General features: G+C 36.5%; 1 protein-coding gene across 2 annotated transcripts in view; it reads left to right on the forward strand.

Annotated features, from left to right (window-relative positions):
* Positions 1-12,461, forward strand: part of PTCHD4 (patched domain containing 4) — a 73,840-nt gene extending 61,379 nt beyond the window's left edge. For both annotated transcript variants that reach the window (XM_087716728.1, XM_087716729.1), the window contains exon 3: positions 10,359-12,461. In XM_087716728.1, coding sequence (XP_087572854.1) covers positions 10,359-11,989 — 1,631 coding nt within the window. In that variant the 3' untranslated portion in view covers positions 11,990-12,461. The remainder of the gene's footprint in view (positions 1-10,358) is intronic.
* The last annotated feature ends 4,666 nt before the right edge of the window (positions 12,462-17,127 follow it).

Here is a 17,127-nt window from a genome sequence, read left to right on the forward strand (position 1 = left end):
TAAATTAGTCATTTTGCTATGACATCAATTTGTAACTGAAAACATCAATTCTGCTTCACTGCATCTTAAAGATAAATACAGCAGGAACAAAAACACTTTTAAAGATCCAATTTCAATAAATGAGAATGTGATGTATTCTAGCACAGAGTATCATTAAGGGATGCATTTCAAAGCATCTCATTATTTGAGCAAGATCCAGCCAACTTTGAACAGCAAGGCCTTACAATTTTTTTCCTGAAACGGGGCTTATAACCTACAAATATTTATGTTGGCTTCATTTGGGCTCTGTAAGTAGACATGTAGCTTCCAAAGTAAAGTTCCCAGTTTAGAGGATGGACAAGAGAACATATTCCTAGCCCCCTCCTTTTTATCTTCACAGCCTGTTATATCAGAATTCCAGAACCAAAACTGCAAGATCAGAGATGTACAGTAGTCTTTGTGTTTACTAGAATACTGAGATTCAACAATGGTGCATAAGACAGAGCAGCAATTAAAGAACCTTGAATCCAAGAATTTATTTGGAGAAAGAAGTGGAAGAGTTCAAGATCCTTTAAAGTTCTACTTGTTTTAAGGTTGCTTCATTTCAGCAGTCAAGATTAAGATGAGATGGGAATTTCCTTTTTCGTTTTGTTAAGCAACTACTAACTATGAATTTTCCAGTCTCCTGTGTTTTGGCTTGAGGTCTGTCAGAAGGTCCAGATCTATCTTCTGGTTCTTTCTTTTCAAGGTTTTAATGTCTTATCTGTTGAAACAATTGCAGGCTATTGCTGTACTTTTAATGAGAAACACCACTTACAAGATCAGTGAAAGAATCCAACTCTATCTCTCTCTGTATCACCCCTGATTTCCATTCTCCTACACAGTAGTTGTTCTCTTAGATCCAAAGTGCTTGCCTACCTGGGTTATTTAGCACATCTGATATTTGCTTTTTATTTAAATCCACATGCTTTAGGTAAAAGAAGGAAGCAATTTTAGACCAAAAGCTGGGATATAAGAAATTATGAGTGATCAGCTGCAATCCAAAGGAGGCACAAACACTGCTGGCACATTTTGATAGATACCTACATGCACAAACACACTGCTTAGATTCAACATCTCTGCTTACCTATACAGATAATTTCCCACTTTCAGTGTTACATTTTGAACCCATAATATTGGAATAGCAAAATGAGTTTATGTCTGATTTGCTACATGTTTGAAATAAGGTCTGTCTTTATTCTGAGAAAGAGAGAACTTTATTCTTCACAGTTCTGGAAAAGGAAAAAATGCTGCTCTCCAAACTGTCTAAAAGAAAATGTTAAGCTTTTTTCCTAGTCCCAACACTGTAAGGTGGAAAGGCTTAATTTCTGATCACCTGCAAATAAGTCTTTTCCACTCTTACTGCACCGAGTCCTTTGAAGCTGGAGGAAGGTATGCGGAATATATTTGATCCTGGTAGGGAGTGGCCTGGTATGCTCAGGGTTTCCGCAAACTTATAATAAGCCACTTTACTCTGACCCACCTGATTAATAATTTGCTTTCTAATGACATAGAGTCTTCTGCATGCCAGTTGTATGTAGATACAACCTCAATCCATCATGGTGTATGTAAGAATTAGTCTCCCAAAGTGTTTTGCTATGATTCATCTTCAAGTCTTAGCCTTTGAAGATGAATAGATTCCCCTCCTGGTATTTGGGCTTACTTATTTAAAATTAAAAACATTCTTACCACTTACATTCAGCTGAATCATATGCTACAGAATTATATTCTCAGTGCTTTAAAGTTTTAACCTACAGTTAGTCCTTGACTCTATGGCTATGACTCAAGAGTTTCCACTGCTAACCAATGCAGTAATTAAATCAATTGGATCTGATTTTCTGTCCTTTTTGCTGCAGTCATTAAGTGAATCCAGCTTCCTCCATTGACTTTGCTTGTCAGAAGACCCTTGCGAAGATTGCAAATCATCATCACATAATACTGGGATGCTGCATCATAAATACATGCCAGCTTCCAAGCATTCAAATTTTAACAGTGTGACACAGAGATGCTATAGTGGTCAAGAATCAACCATAAGTCATTTTCCAATGCTGTCATAACTTTGAATGGTTATTAAATGAATGACCATAAGTCCAGGACTACCTGTAATTTCTAATGCATTGTGCGTTTTTTATACCTTATATACCAATCTGAGAGGTATTTAATGGATGGTACATATTTTTGTATAGTTAAAGTAGTAATGTTTAAAAGGCTAGTGATGATGATAATTCTCTTTAAATGTTCAGTTACCCAATAATTGGAACTTAAGATCCTTCAGAGAAAGATGAAGCTTATATTGGACAGATCCCAGTAAATAAATCAGGTCAAGCAAATAAATCAGGTTGAGCCATTTGGGTTGCTCTGAGTCATGTCTAATCAAGTAAATCAGGTTAAGATTAGTCTGTCCAAAATTAATAGGTCAAAATAAATTAGGTCATGAATTAAGTTTGGATGGTACAAGAAGCAATATGGTTAGCTGTGCTGGAAAAATGATGATTTTTTGGGGGGGAGGGGGGAAGCTGCAAGCAACAGAAGGCTTAGAAAGTTGGCAGAGCCTCATCTGAATCCGAGCCACTTCAAGGTGATACTAAGGGCTTGGCTTTGTGTCCTGCTTATTGCAAACATAAAAGCAATACACTAAGCATTTTTGAGGGACATGTCCTCAAGACATTGCCTTCACCTCATCCCTTAGTTCAGAGGACTTCAAACTTGGCAACTTTAAGACTTGTGGACCTCAACTCCAATTTCAGCTACACTGACTGGAGAATTCTGGAAGTTGAAGTCCACAAGTCTTAAAGTTGCCAAGTTTGAAGACCTCTGCCTTAGATAGTCCTCAGTTGTTCCAGTTTGAAAGCAGTGTTTTTATTCTCCTAACAGAAAACGTCCCATGTAGACAATCTAGAGCAGTGTTTTTCAACCACTGTGCCGCGGCACACTAGTGTGCCGTGACATAGTGTAAGGTGTGCCGTGGGAAAAACACCTTATATATAGTCAATATAGGCACAGAGTTAAAAAATTTTAACATTTTCTAATGGTGGTGTGCCTCGTGATTTTTTTCATGAAAAAAGTGTGCCTTTGCACAAAAAAGGTTGAAAAACACTGATCTAGAGTACCCAGGACAAGCCTGGAGATGACCCAATTGGAAATGGTGATCTTCCCAACTCCATTAGGCCAATCAGCCTGTGCAAAAACACCCCCTCTACCAGTATCCATGAGAGGTGCTGGTGGGGCTGTCAGAAAAGACAAGATGGTGATTGCAGCAGCACAGTCAAAACTCTATTTCGATCTTGCTGCTGTCTTGCCTTTTTTGAGCCCTCTCATAGATACCAGTCACCCATCCTCCTCTGGATACTATTCTTCATGGCCACTTTGGCTTTCTCTGCATAAGAGAATGGACATCTGTTCTTTTTCTCTTTAAACTGAAATATTGAATAGCCAAGAGATCAACAGACTCATCAAGCAAGAATCCTATCATTTGATCTGTCTATAATTTACAATATGTGTTTGTGCTGAGATAATAATTTTGGAAGTATCTTTCTTACCACCACCCCCTTCTCTCTCTCACACACACAGAGAGTGGGGCTCACCATAGCTTCAAAATAGGAATTTATGCAGAGTCTTCCATTTCACTCAGAAAATTGTCCCAGACCAAAGTAACTAAGAGCTTTATCCTACACTATACTTCCCTGTAATCAACTAAGAATAAAGTAAACAGCATTTTAACAATGAAGACTCAGTCAACTCTGGCGCTCTGTACTAGGCCATTAACTTCCTATTTCTATTTAATCATTTTGTATACTAGTAGACTATGTGAGTTAATTAAATGAGAAAAAAATAGCTTGAAATCCTAATTGTAAGATGCCAAAATAAAAAAAGTGTATATAATTCCGAATTGGAAGAATACCGCTGCTATTCTAGCCTGTTACTGTATTGCAAACTGTATTCCACAGAAAGGGGCTTTTAAAAATATTTCAGAATTCACTTGTTCGTATCCCCTGCAGCCAAATCTAGAGGGCTTTAAACACCTGGTCCCCCCCCCCACAAGCATTAGGCAGGGATGGGGGTTGAAATGTGAGGACAATTGATCTGGAATCTGGGGGGAAGGTTACTTTTGTTTTTAATTACATTTTTATGGATTGTTGTGAGCTGCCTAGAGCCACTGGAACAGGCAACCTTAGAAGTCCTGTAAATAAATAAATATGACATAAAGATGCAGTTTGGAATTGTGTGGGAATGGATTCATGGTGCTTTTCCTATGACAATTTTGCTGCAATTTCCAGGAAGAGTATAGGGGATAGGTGAAATTTTTATTTCCTTTGTTTTTGATAAAACTTTACTGAAATTCATAAATATCTTCAAAATAGAAATAAAAGTGGTCTTTTTAAAGTGGGAATACGAGACTCTGACAGACCTATTCATCCAGGCTTGAGCTCTTAGATTTTAAAAAATCTGATGGGGTTTCTGTGTATTCAACCATGTTGCCGATGATGAATTGTATTTTCCATTTCTTTTTTTATGACAGTTTCACCCTCTGTAGAACCTCATGGCAGGCAGCCACACTAGTCTTTCTGCTGAGATAGCTGTTGACTTTGCTAGTGCAGGAGGTAGAGAAAATCAGTTCATTTTTCTGATGATATTTAGAATCATATTAGAATAAATGAGAAACAGGTTTTTTTTAAATGACACTGACTAATTTATTCTCCTTTGCAGGACTAGGAAGCAGGACATACTTGGTTGCCAAACAGGTTGAGAAGAGGTTACACTGTATTAAGAAGAGATTGTTTTCAGAAAGATTAATATAGCTTCATTTGGTTTTTGTTAAATCTACATTTTGTGAAGTCTTTCCATAAAATTAGTTTTTCCAATGGAAGTGCTCAGCAGTTCATATTACTAAACAAGCCTGGATAATTTTGTTGGTAGTGAACTTAAAGTACCTTTTTATTTCCTTCATTTTGCAACATATTTATTTCAAATACACAACCTAATTAAAGAGAACTTCATGAATAGAGAGTCTACAAACCCACTTTGAACTAAAAATGAAGATCTTTCTCTTAGGCAAACGCTGATAACCTTGAGTAAGATGGAGTGATGTTAATCAAAAGATAAAACTGAAATATTGATACCTTTTCATGTAAAACAAGGATGCATGTCTGATAACTAAAGCTATTGCTGTTAATATGTTAATACAGCATTTTGCAATACATAGGATGGAACAGTATATAATTCTCATATTACTTGATGTTTATTAGTTTAAAAAGTTATAGCTAATACCCATTTTAAATTAAGCTATAAAACAATGGAAAACATTGTGAATGGCAACAATGAAGCACACAAGAGAAATGCATTTATATTTTATTAAACCAAATTTAAAATTGTTTTATACAACCTCCATACCAGAGCAGTATGGAGACCAGTATTTTAGAATTTTGTAGCAGTTTATAAAGAATCTTTCAGTTGCTTTGACTCTGCCATCATAATAATTTCACAAAAAGTGTTATTTGTGATTATCCATTTTTTGTTTCCTCATTGTTATTATGTCTGCATTTCTTCTTTATATCTACAATTAAGTTAGTAACGGCATATTTTTCTCTTCTTGTTTCTCTTGGAGCCCTTTGTTGTAATAAAATATCATGGCATAATTCTGGGAGAAAGATCTTGCTTCAGAGAAGGTCAAGATGCTAACTCATTGCCAGCATTTCATGCCATAGATTTAGTGGAATTGGTTCTCCTTTCATCTTTATACTCTCTTAAACACAGGTCCTTACATGACTACCAGAGATCTGAGATTTCTCACTTCAAGTTTATGTAAAGCTCTGATGCTAATCAATTTCAAACTTGACTCAAATCCAAATGTTTGGTTGGCTCTCAGGAAGCACAGTAAGTCCAGTGTGAGATGATGCCTGTCCTTACACCAGAAATTTTGGCCTGATTTCCAAATATAACCAGTTCCTGCAGTGGAACAAAAGTCCTTGGCTTTATATATCATCTACTCCTGCTCTCTACTTGCACCTGTATTGTAGAAAGTGAAGACAAAGTTGGCTGGAGATAGGACTGTAAATGTCATAAGAATGGATTCTCTATAGAACTCTCTGTTTTAGTAGTAGGAAAGCTGACTGCAGCACACCTACAACATCTCTGAGGGGAAAAGGGCGGCCTATAAATCACAAATAAAATCTAAAATCTCATGCTGAGGAATCCTCTCTTCCAAAAGTCATTGAATAGGTCATTGATTTCATAACAAATAAACTACCTATTCCAGGACAGGTAGTCCTTGATTTTAGTTACCTTTCATTTAGTTACTGTTCAAAGTTGCAATGGCACTGAAAAAAGTGCCTTACAACTGGTCCTCTCACTTATGACTGTTGCAGTATCCCCGTTCACATGATTAAAATTTAGTGCTTGGTAACCAGCATGTATTTAAGATGGTGCAGTGTTTCAGGGTCATGTGATCACCATTTGCAACCTTCCCAGCTGGCTTCCAAGCAAACTCAATGAGGGAAGATGGATTCACCTAATGATCACATTTCATTAACAGCAGCAGGGATTGCTTGAAAGTTGGCAAAAAGTTCATAAAATTTGATGCAACTCACTTAACAACCACCTGGCATAGCAAAGGAAATTTGGTCCCAATTGTGGTTGTAAGTTGAGGACTAGTTTAAAAATCTGGTAATCCTAGATAAGAAGTTTCCATGTGGAGATTCACCCATGGTAATTTGATCTATGATAGGGTCAGCAAAGCTGGTTACTGAAGAGAGGGAAAACCTCTCTTGGAGTCAAAATTAGAGTCAAAAGTACTTCAAAAAGCAGTGACAAGCTTATATTAGGAATGAGATCTAGCTCTTAAATTGGGCTATTAATCTGGTTGAAGTTTATGGTGGGGAGGTCCGTGGAAAGATTTAGATGGCAAGTATGTGTCCTGCTTCATCTGGAAGAATCATTACTAGAAAATCAAAATATCCTGTTATATAATCACCATACATTTGATTGCCTTATTCAGATTCTCCATGAAAAAACAGATTGTTGATCATGCAGAACTATTCCAGATCTTTAGCTTCCTTCAGCCAGCTGATACTAAAGAATCTAATAGTCTAAGGCTATAGACTAGACTCTACATGGTGTTCCAGATACTCTTGGCTCACCAGAATGATATAGACAGTGTAAGAGGAGAGCTGTGTTAATATAGGGTAGCATCTTTTCTCACTAACAAAAATATATTAAAAGGCATCAGCTTTAGTGAACTACATTTCATTTCATTAGATGCATAGAAAAGCTAAAGTGATGTAGGAGTTAAATTCGGATGATGTGTTTGTATTGGGTGGGAGGGGTAGTTTTACAGAGTGGTATAGCCTCACTCTTAAAAAATCAAATATTGACCTCTGCAGTTTGGTTCCTTCTTGGAGCCTTTTTGGGAGTGCTTTCCCAGCTATGTGCTAAACTGTCTGAATCTGCAGTATGGCTACTTGTACTCTTGATCTTCTCACTTGAAAGACTTTGTACTTTGTGTCAACTACATCTGTCCACTAAGCAGCCCATAATCATTGTACTCATTGATGGATCCACTATATCAGTTCTGGTTTAAAAAGAATGCCTCCCTTGTTCCCTAGTTTGTTTCTATTTCTAGTACACCTCAAGACGTTGTTCTGGCAGTGTTTCTGAAATCCATTCTGCCCTGCTGACTTATAATGTTAAAAGGAATATGTTTCTTCCCAGGTCTGATCAGTTATACGTTTGTCACTGTGAGAAACAATGGGCTTTGTTTCTCCCAGTGGTCTGTGAATGTTTTTGGTGTTACCAGTTAAGGCTTGCTACCTTCTCAGTACCAACTTACATTAAAAGGCGCTCTATTAAAGCCACTGCCTGATTTAGAGACCTTCCTCTTCAGAACATCTCCAAAGAAGCCAGACAGTCTATTTCATCTACCCTTATGAAACATTGTGGCCTGGATGTCAGAGCCAGGGATGAATGGGTCCCCCGACCCCCTTTTAGAGAAAGAGTGGGCATTTCTTCTTTTTACCTTTAAGTAGCCTATCAACAATACATAGGGAATTGGGGGGGGGGGCAACATCTTTGCTTTTTTTCAACTTGATTAAAGAATATTCTAAACTGTTGGGCTACTGATAGGGTAACCTGTCAGCATGATTCAGGGACACTCATGGGAATAATGACATACAAGAAACCCACTGTGATATAAATTGCAGCTGAGTTAGTTGTTGGGTATTAATGTTAACACTTTACTAAGTAAAGTCATTCTGACAAAATGTACATTCTTCTTAACATTTCTGCATATTAATCCTGCCTTGCCCACTGTTAGTTATTTTTTTATGGATAGGCTAAAACATCAATCCAAATTTCTTTGTCAGGATTGGTTTCAAAGATGAAATATTATGTCTGTTTCTATTAAGCAAGCTATTGGTGTATAGTTCTGGTTTAGCATTTATAGAAATGTATTCCATGATAACATTTACTATTTCATGTTTGATATGTGTATATTTAAATGAATTATGTATGTACAGTGATGTTTATATTACAACTAGTGCAGTGGTGAGATAACAAGCGATTCACCCTAAGTGGTGCAAACTGGCTGAATCCCAGTGCACCACTGAACTAGTGTATGAGAGAAACAATCCTGAGACACTTTCATCACGTCCACAATAATATCTTCAAATATCTTTAGTCATCTGTTTTTATACTTATATACTTTTTATACTTATACTTGAGAATCCTTGAATGAAAATTGGCTATTATTAGTGCTTAATCTTCAGTATCTTCAGTTTAATTTTTTAAGTGTTGCAATGCAGCAGCTAAGTTTCAGCATACTGAGTTTTTTTATAACCTTGCCCAAACCTTTTAACAAGTTTGTGATGAATGCTACTTAATTGATATTACGTTTTCTAAACCAAGAAATCCATTACTTTTCTGATTAATTAACTTTGCACTTCTTTAGATAATTTATTTTTATTCTTTTCTTGGACAATCAAAATAAGCTCATTTTACTTTCCAACTGTTTTTTGCCCCATCCAGCTGTGCCTAATAACCTTGTTTAAAAAAAGTTATAAATTAATCTACTTCCCAAAGAACAACTAGCACACCATTTAACAAACAAACAACTAACAACTAGGAAGATATAACTATGTTGTGCTGCCTATTTTGTTTAGCTTCCATTGAAATCAATGGGAAAACTGCTGTTGATTTAAAACAAGCAGTGCCCTTCCTTTCACTAGTGCATATGCTTATGGTTCATTGAAAATAATCGTACACAACTATTATGCTAAAAATATTAGTGAGAGTGCTTGCAGGATTGGTCAAGCTTCATATATTAGATACTGAAGGCTAATTAAAGTTTCTTATATGTTTTGCATTCACTGATTAGCATCTCCTCCTGTTGCTACAGGTTGTGTTTTCCTGACATAGACAGAAAAAGGAGGACAAGTCATACAAAGCTTCTTGTCCTTTTTCCCTTGCTCCTCCCACTGTTTACTCGGGTGGGAAGATATAATGATGATCTATTTTCAACAGACCCAGTTGAAAATTTTATTCTATAGTTCTCATGAAGAACAATGACATAAAATCCTTTCTGGTGTGACCATTAGAGGTGCCAGAACTCTGACATGTAGATTCCTACATGCCCAAATCCTTTAAATTCCATCAATTTCACAAACAACTTTACAAGCCACACACTTCCATATTCCAAAGGATTGGGAGCTCTTGGGAAGTTGCTGACTAGTAGCTCTTCCCAGCCCCAGCCAGTTTGGCTGACTGGAAGTGAAGGCTTTTGAGAGCTGAAATTTGGCACTATCAGAAAGGCTGCAGTTCCACACCCCTAGTTTATCAGCTCATTCATTTGCCTCAAAGAGAAGATAGAGATTTTCATCTGATGACAGGAAGCAACAGGGACCATGGACTTTAGTAGAATCCTGCTTAAAGGACTGGACCACAAAGCACTAATAAGAGGATAAGGACATCAATATTGTTTTATGTTGGCAGCTAAATTATTGATTTTTAGTTTCTGTTGACCAAACTTTTGACAATAAAATGAGATGTGTGTATGGGGGAGGGGATTAACAGTAGATTAAATAATTGCTATCTATGCCACCTATTTAATTTATTCTATACAGTAATCAGTTATAAATTGTTAAAAGTTAACAATTTACTTTAAAGATTAATAAAAAGTTAAAAGTTATGCTATAAATTGAACATTTATATATTTGAAATGGTACAGGGGGCTGGATTAGAAGACCTCCAAGGTCACTTACAACTCAGTTATTCCGTTAAATAGAATTAAAAAAGAAAATGTGATGCTCAGTAAAAACAAATTAATGTATTTCCTCATTGTCCTTGTTTAGGTCATGGAACCAAAGGAGTATTTGAGCTTCTGTCGGGATGGCGTCGAACCAGAGAAAATTTGCCATTTAAAGACAGGGTTGCTGATGCCTATTCGGATGTAATGGTTTCCTACACCATGACAAGCTCCTTGTACTTCATAGCCTTTGGCATGGGTGCCAGTCCTTTCACCAACATCGAGGCTGTGAAAGTTTTCTGCCAGAACATGTGCATCTCCATCCTGTTGAACTACTTCTACATCTTCTCATTCTTTGGCTCCTGTCTGGTGTTTGCTGGGCAGCTGGAGCAGAATCGTTACCATAGTATCTTCTGCTGTAAAATCCCCTCCGCAGAGTATCTGGAAAGGAAACCTGTTTGGTTCCAAACCATGATGAGTGATGGGCATCAGCAGTCTTCTCATCTGACTGACCCATACCAGAACCACTTTATCCAGCATTTTGTAAGGGAGCATTACAATGAATGGATCACTAATATCTATGTTAAGCCATTTGTAGTGATACTGTATCTCATTTATGCTTCTTTCTCTTTTATGGGCTGCCTGCAAATCAGTGATGGGGTCAATGTTATCAATTTGCTTTCTAGTGATTCTCCGAGTGTGTCCTATGCTGTTATTCAACAGAAGTACTTCAGCAATTATAGTCCAGTGATAGGATTTTATATCTATGAACCACTTGAGTACTGGAATGGCACTGTCCAAGATGACCTAAAGAAACTGACTGAAGGCTTCAACACACTGTCCTGGCTTCAACAATATTACCAGTATTTGAGAGCTGGGAATATCTCCACAACCAATAAAAGTGACTTCCTTAGCATCCTCCAAAACTCCTTTTTAAGAAAGTCTGAGTTTCAACACTTTAAAAATGATATCATTTTCTCCAAGACTGGGAATGGAAATAACATTATTGCTTCCCGTATGTATCTTGTAGCTAGGACTAGTGAAAAAACACAAAGCGATGTTATAGAATTATTGGAGAAACTCAGACCATTGTCCCTGAAACAGAGCATCAAGTTCATTGTCTTTAACCCTACTTTTGTCTTCATGGACCAGTACAGCCTCTCAGTAATTATGCCCGTCTTGATCTCAAGTTTTGGCATCTTGCTGGTCTTGCTACTTACATTCTTCCTTGTTATTCACCCTCTGGGGAATTTCTGGTTAATTCTCACTGTCACCTCAATAGAGTTGGGTGTCCTGGGCTTGATGACTTTATGGAATGTAGACATGGATTGCATTTCTATATTGTGCCTTATTTACACTTTGAATTTTTCCATAGATCACTGTGCACCCCTGCTTTACACATTTGTACTAGCAACTGAGCATACCAGAACTCAGTGTATAAAAAGTTCACTCCAAGAACACGGAACAGCAATTTTGCAAAATGTTACATCTTTTCTTATTGGGTTGGTCCCCCTCCTTTTTGTGCCTTCAAACTTGACCTTCACACTGTTCAAATGCTTGCTGCTCACTGGCAGTTGCACACTTCTGCACTGTTTTGTTATTTTACCTGTCTTCCTAACGTTCTTCCCACCATCCAAAAAACACCACAAGAAAAAGAAACGAGCCAAACGAAAGGAGCGAGAAGAAATTGAATGTATTGAAATTCAAGAAAATCCTGACCATGTGACAGCAGTCTGAAAGTCAAATAAAAATATGTGGGTTTTTTAGTACTGAAAAAAAATGTTACACGGAGCTGCAAGGAAAGTAAAGATCTCCACTGCTTGTGCTGGCCCCTGCGAAGCAAGACAAAGGAAGCCCAAGGAAGGAGCATATATGATCCATGGAGGTGAACGTTAAAGTAATAACCATTTGAAAAAGAAACGACGTGAGAGAGGGGGTAAAAATTCCTCCCAAAAGTTTCTCCTTTTAATCCTATGACTCCACTGAGGGGAATTAGCAGTTGAGATATATATATGTTATGTTTGTGCTGATAAATAAATAAAGGAAGACTAGTATAGATCTATTTCAAGCTATTTAGCTCTCATCAGCTAGCCATACCCTTGCTGGGAATCGAACCTGTGCTCTATTGCCTCTTAGGCAGATGTGTTAACCATTGAGCTACAGAGCTGGACTCCTTATCAGCCAGGCCAGGGTGAAAGGTATATATTTAAAGTCACAACCCCTGGTATGCCCAAATATGGGAGGAAGGTCACACTTCCATTCTCTGTCCTTCGGCTCGTCACAAGAGACCATCCAGACAGAAACCCAATATTGGTCGAGCCGAAGGACAGAGAATGGAAGTGTGACCTTCCTCCCATATTTGGGCATACCAGGGGTTGTGACTTTAAATATATATATATATATATATATATATATATATATATATATATATATATATATATATATATATATATATATATATATATATATATATATATATATATATATATATATATATATTCATTCTCTTACAAATGAAATTATTAAGATTGTCCTAAGTTACTGATTTTAGCAGGCCACATAGTTTCAAAAAAGGAAGAAATGAAACAGTTACAGGAAAACATAGGTATGGCCATAATAGCGATCATATGTTTTAAAAGTTGGCCCAAATAAAACCTATGCAATTGAGAAATAGATATTCATTCCATCTGAAGCCAAGTACTTCCTTATTTTTTAGATATCTTTGATAGCCAATATATCCCCTCCTAAAATAGAAGTTCTGTATGTACAGTATGTGAAAGAAATGATTTAAAGAAAGTTAGCTCCTACAAAGGTGGCATTAGACTATGCTCTCCTTTATGAATAGAGTGCCCCTCAGAACCACAAGTAATGAGAGTCACAGCAGACTCTCCTTGAATTCCGTCAAGCATCCCAGGGCTGAAACACTGCAGTGCTACCTATAATTACTGCAGTGCTGTCCTTTTGCTTCCTACACATACTCTGTACCAACATTAGGCACAGCATACTAATCAGGCCAACCTGTCAGCTCTAATGATAGATCGCATTCCATAGATACAGCATGGGAATCATTTTGTCCCTGGATCACGTTGGATACATAGCAATGTAAGCACCATTGAGGCGGCTCAATGTGATGTCATGCAAGATTTTCCTTTGAAATGTGTTCCAGATGACAAGTATTTCAAATCAAATCTCCTTTGGCAAATGTATAGGTTGACTATGTCTTTTGCCGTAAGAAATTGAGAAAACATACATGTTTTAGTGAGAGATAGCAAATGCAAGAGATGAGGCTGCTTGAGAAATTGTTCTTTATAAAGCATTACTATTAAATATCTGATAGAATAGCTATGATAAAACAAAGCTTTGTGGCTGTTGAGAATTATAGATGAAAGCAGTAAATGTGTCTCTTACTGCATGACTTTAGAATTAAACCATAGCAAAATGATACTACCTGTTCTACGAGTAAAGTCTCTGCTTAGAACTACAAGTGCAACGGAAGGAATGGGAAAAGAATGAACAAAATAAACATAGATTGGGTGAAATTTTACCCTGAATTTAAGCCACGTATTTCTCTCCCAAAAGCATTTTGGAAAGGGCTTGCTTCATGCCTTGCATAAATGAGCAATGTCTTCCTGAAAAATATATTTTGTATATTATTAACACTCTTGACAACTAGTGTCAAGGGGAATGTGGGGAGGGATTGAAATTAATTCTTATTCAATAGAAGTCGATTCATTTAATAGACTCTAGTCATCTCTACTGTACCACCTGGCTGTGCATTGAAGATGTATGGACTTATTCAGAGTTGCAGCTAGTATATCTGGGCTGCAAATATCTGGACAATCATTAGATGGAAACAGAAAGAAACTCTCTTTGCCGCCTCACCTTTCTCCTCACTTTAGTTCTCCACACCTTTCCCAAGTGGCATGTAAATGACTAGAGATGAGTAAACTGTAAGCAATATCATTCAAAGGAGAGGGTGGATAAAGTGAATATGGGAGTGCTCATAATCCTCCCACTGAAAATGACAACTCCTCTGTAATGTCCATTTGCTCATTCCTAAGTCAGGGAGGGAAGAGTCTTCCACAGAACTCAATGCTGACCCTTCTTCAATGCTCTGTGTTCTTTCTTGTACTTAGTGAACTGTTTCAAGGTATTAATGCTGTAAAGAGATTCTGATTTGCTAATTATTTAACCTAAAGCCATATTCTCCAATAACATGTAATGCCATAGTGAATCAAGGCCAAACCATTGAATTATTTCATATTTTTGTAGCTGTGCCAATCCAAGCAGACATCTTTAAGACAAACCTAGAAATATTAAAGATTTTAATCTGGTATACGCTATATAGAAAGTATATGCTGTGTTACAAAGTAATTGTTTTTCTCTCTAATGTGTTTGGGGGAACTAAACATGTAGCTGGATTTAAATCCCCATAAATGCATTACCTGCCATAAGAATTTTTTCCTTATACTATTCCATTGTAAGACAATCATTATTGATGACAATTTGTATTTGTTCATAAAGAAGATATAGTTGGAATGTAAAAAAAGGGAATATGAGCAGATCGGCAAACTTCTAGAAGACATTTTTTTCAAAATGTCTACATTTTGACATTTTTTTCAAAATGTCTACATTTTGCCTTTTATAACACCACCCTCATGAACACATGCCAATCCATAAAATGTGGGTCATGCTACAATATAGGTTTTTGTATACAGGTAGTCCTTAACTTACAACAGTTCATTTAGCGACTGTTCAAAGTTACAATGGCACTGTAAAAAGAGACATGACCATTTTTCACACCTAAGACTTGTATCATTCCCATGGTCACATGATTTACGTTTGGATGTTTGATAACTGACTCTTATTTATGACCATTGCAGTGTCACAAGAATCATGTGATCCCTTTTGTGACCTTCTGACAAGCCAAGTCAATGGGGAAGCCAGATTCACTTAACAACCATGTTACTAATTTAACAACTGTAGGGATTCACTTAAAAATGTGGCAAGAAAAGTAGTAAAATGGGGCAAAACTCACTTAACAAATTTCTCACTTAACAACAAATATTTTGGGCTCATTGTGGTCGTAAATTGAGGACTAACCGTATAATGAAACAAATGATAACATTTCCAAAGCTTTATCTGTTTACATCCTGAAACTAAACAATACTTAAAAATAAATATAAAATAAAGAATTACTAGTATTTTTCCCTAGCAAATTCACAAATGAGTTTATGATGCATTCTATAGGATTACAAATATGTGCAACTCATACACAATTACATTATTAAGCCTTTGGCTTTCCAAGATGGAATTCTTGTAAGGTATACTATTCTTCAAATCAGGTCAATAGTTGAGTATGAAAATCAACATGACATATACTCAAGATATTTTGTTAGCCTAAAACCTGTTCTAATTGACCAGCATACATTAAATAGAGGAAGATTTGCTTTGTCTCTAAGTTAACTATAGAGAATCTGCATTACATGGAGGGACAACAGGCTAAGTTGATGACTGTATCATCATGAATTAGACTTTGCACTGTCAATCTACATACCATTCTTCCAATAATATATGTTGTACTGCATCTTATGTTCCGTAAATAATTTTATGCCTAATCTCTTTTGTCATACCCTAGTCTGTATTTTCTTTCTGCTGTGTGACTTTTGCCTTTTAAAAAATGTTGTTTTAAATCATCCAGAAAAATGAGATGGCTTAACTCTTGTGACAAATAACTTTTAAAGCAATCAAGGTTCTGTTGCACTGTATAAAAAGACATGGGGGGTGGGGGTGGTTAAGAAGCTTTTGTCATATTTAACAGTGGATCTATAGATTACAGTACCTGTTAGAATGCTAATCCGAGCTGGAGAAACCAAACAAATGGCTACATTTTTGTCAAGGACAAACATGTTCTCCATACAGTTAGGTATTCAATGAAGGAAAGAGATTCTACACAGTATTAACAACAGTTTGGTGTAATCATTTTAATCTGTGAACTAAAACAAGACTTCCAAGAATGCTTAAATAACTGTGAAAAGAAATCACAAAAGCATGCCCATTAAAATACATTTCCTGATCTTCAACTGATGCAGAAATCCTTGCTGCTAGAAAACAGTTGGAATATTTCTTTCAAACAATGCAGAACATTCTTCAATTTTTCATCAACATACGATATTGATATGTTGGTGGTGCATGGGGAAAATGCAGCAATTAAAAACAACCCAAACTATTACTGAAAGACTAAAGGAAGACATTTTGATGTTGTTACAAGGACTTTTTGCTGCAGTTCCTCCTGATATGAAATTGGATTAAAGGGAGTGCAGCTGTCCATAAAATGTTTTGACAAGTCATAGTTGCTGAAGGAGCATGAGAAAAGGAAGGAGATCCAACAGCATCATTAAGATTCTTAGATTTCATAAAAAGTGGCAATTATGTTAAATTCAGAAATGGCATGCACATCAACAAAACAAAGCATGAAACCCTCAGCCATTCAAGAAATTGAAATTGCTCTTTCAGGTCATATATTTCTTCCATCACACAATGAACTTGAAGATTTCAAATAAGAATAATTGACATTGCAATAAGAGGGGATTCTGTTGCAGACATTCTTAATATGATATATTGCCATTCAACTAGCAATGTATTGCTGATTTATTTGTGATGACTTAAAATCCTTTCTGTAAGAACTATTTCCTTGCACGTATGCCTCTACCTCCAATATACATTGCTGATTGCCCATAACTAGGAAGCTAAAAGGCAAATACGCCTTCCACATTAAAGACTTTCAAAGTGTATGGCAGAATTATACTCACATTTGAGCAACAGACTTCATTTTTAGAGATGCACTGAAAAATTCATCACGAACATGAAAGACA

Source organism: Thamnophis sirtalis, unplaced genomic scaffold (assembly GCF_051295495.1).
Source record: "Thamnophis sirtalis isolate CommonGarterSnake01/CBP01778 unplaced genomic scaffold, rThaSir2_p1.2 scaffold_5, whole genome shotgun sequence".
Lineage (NCBI taxonomy): Eukaryota > Metazoa > Chordata > Lepidosauria > Squamata > Natricidae > Thamnophis > Thamnophis sirtalis.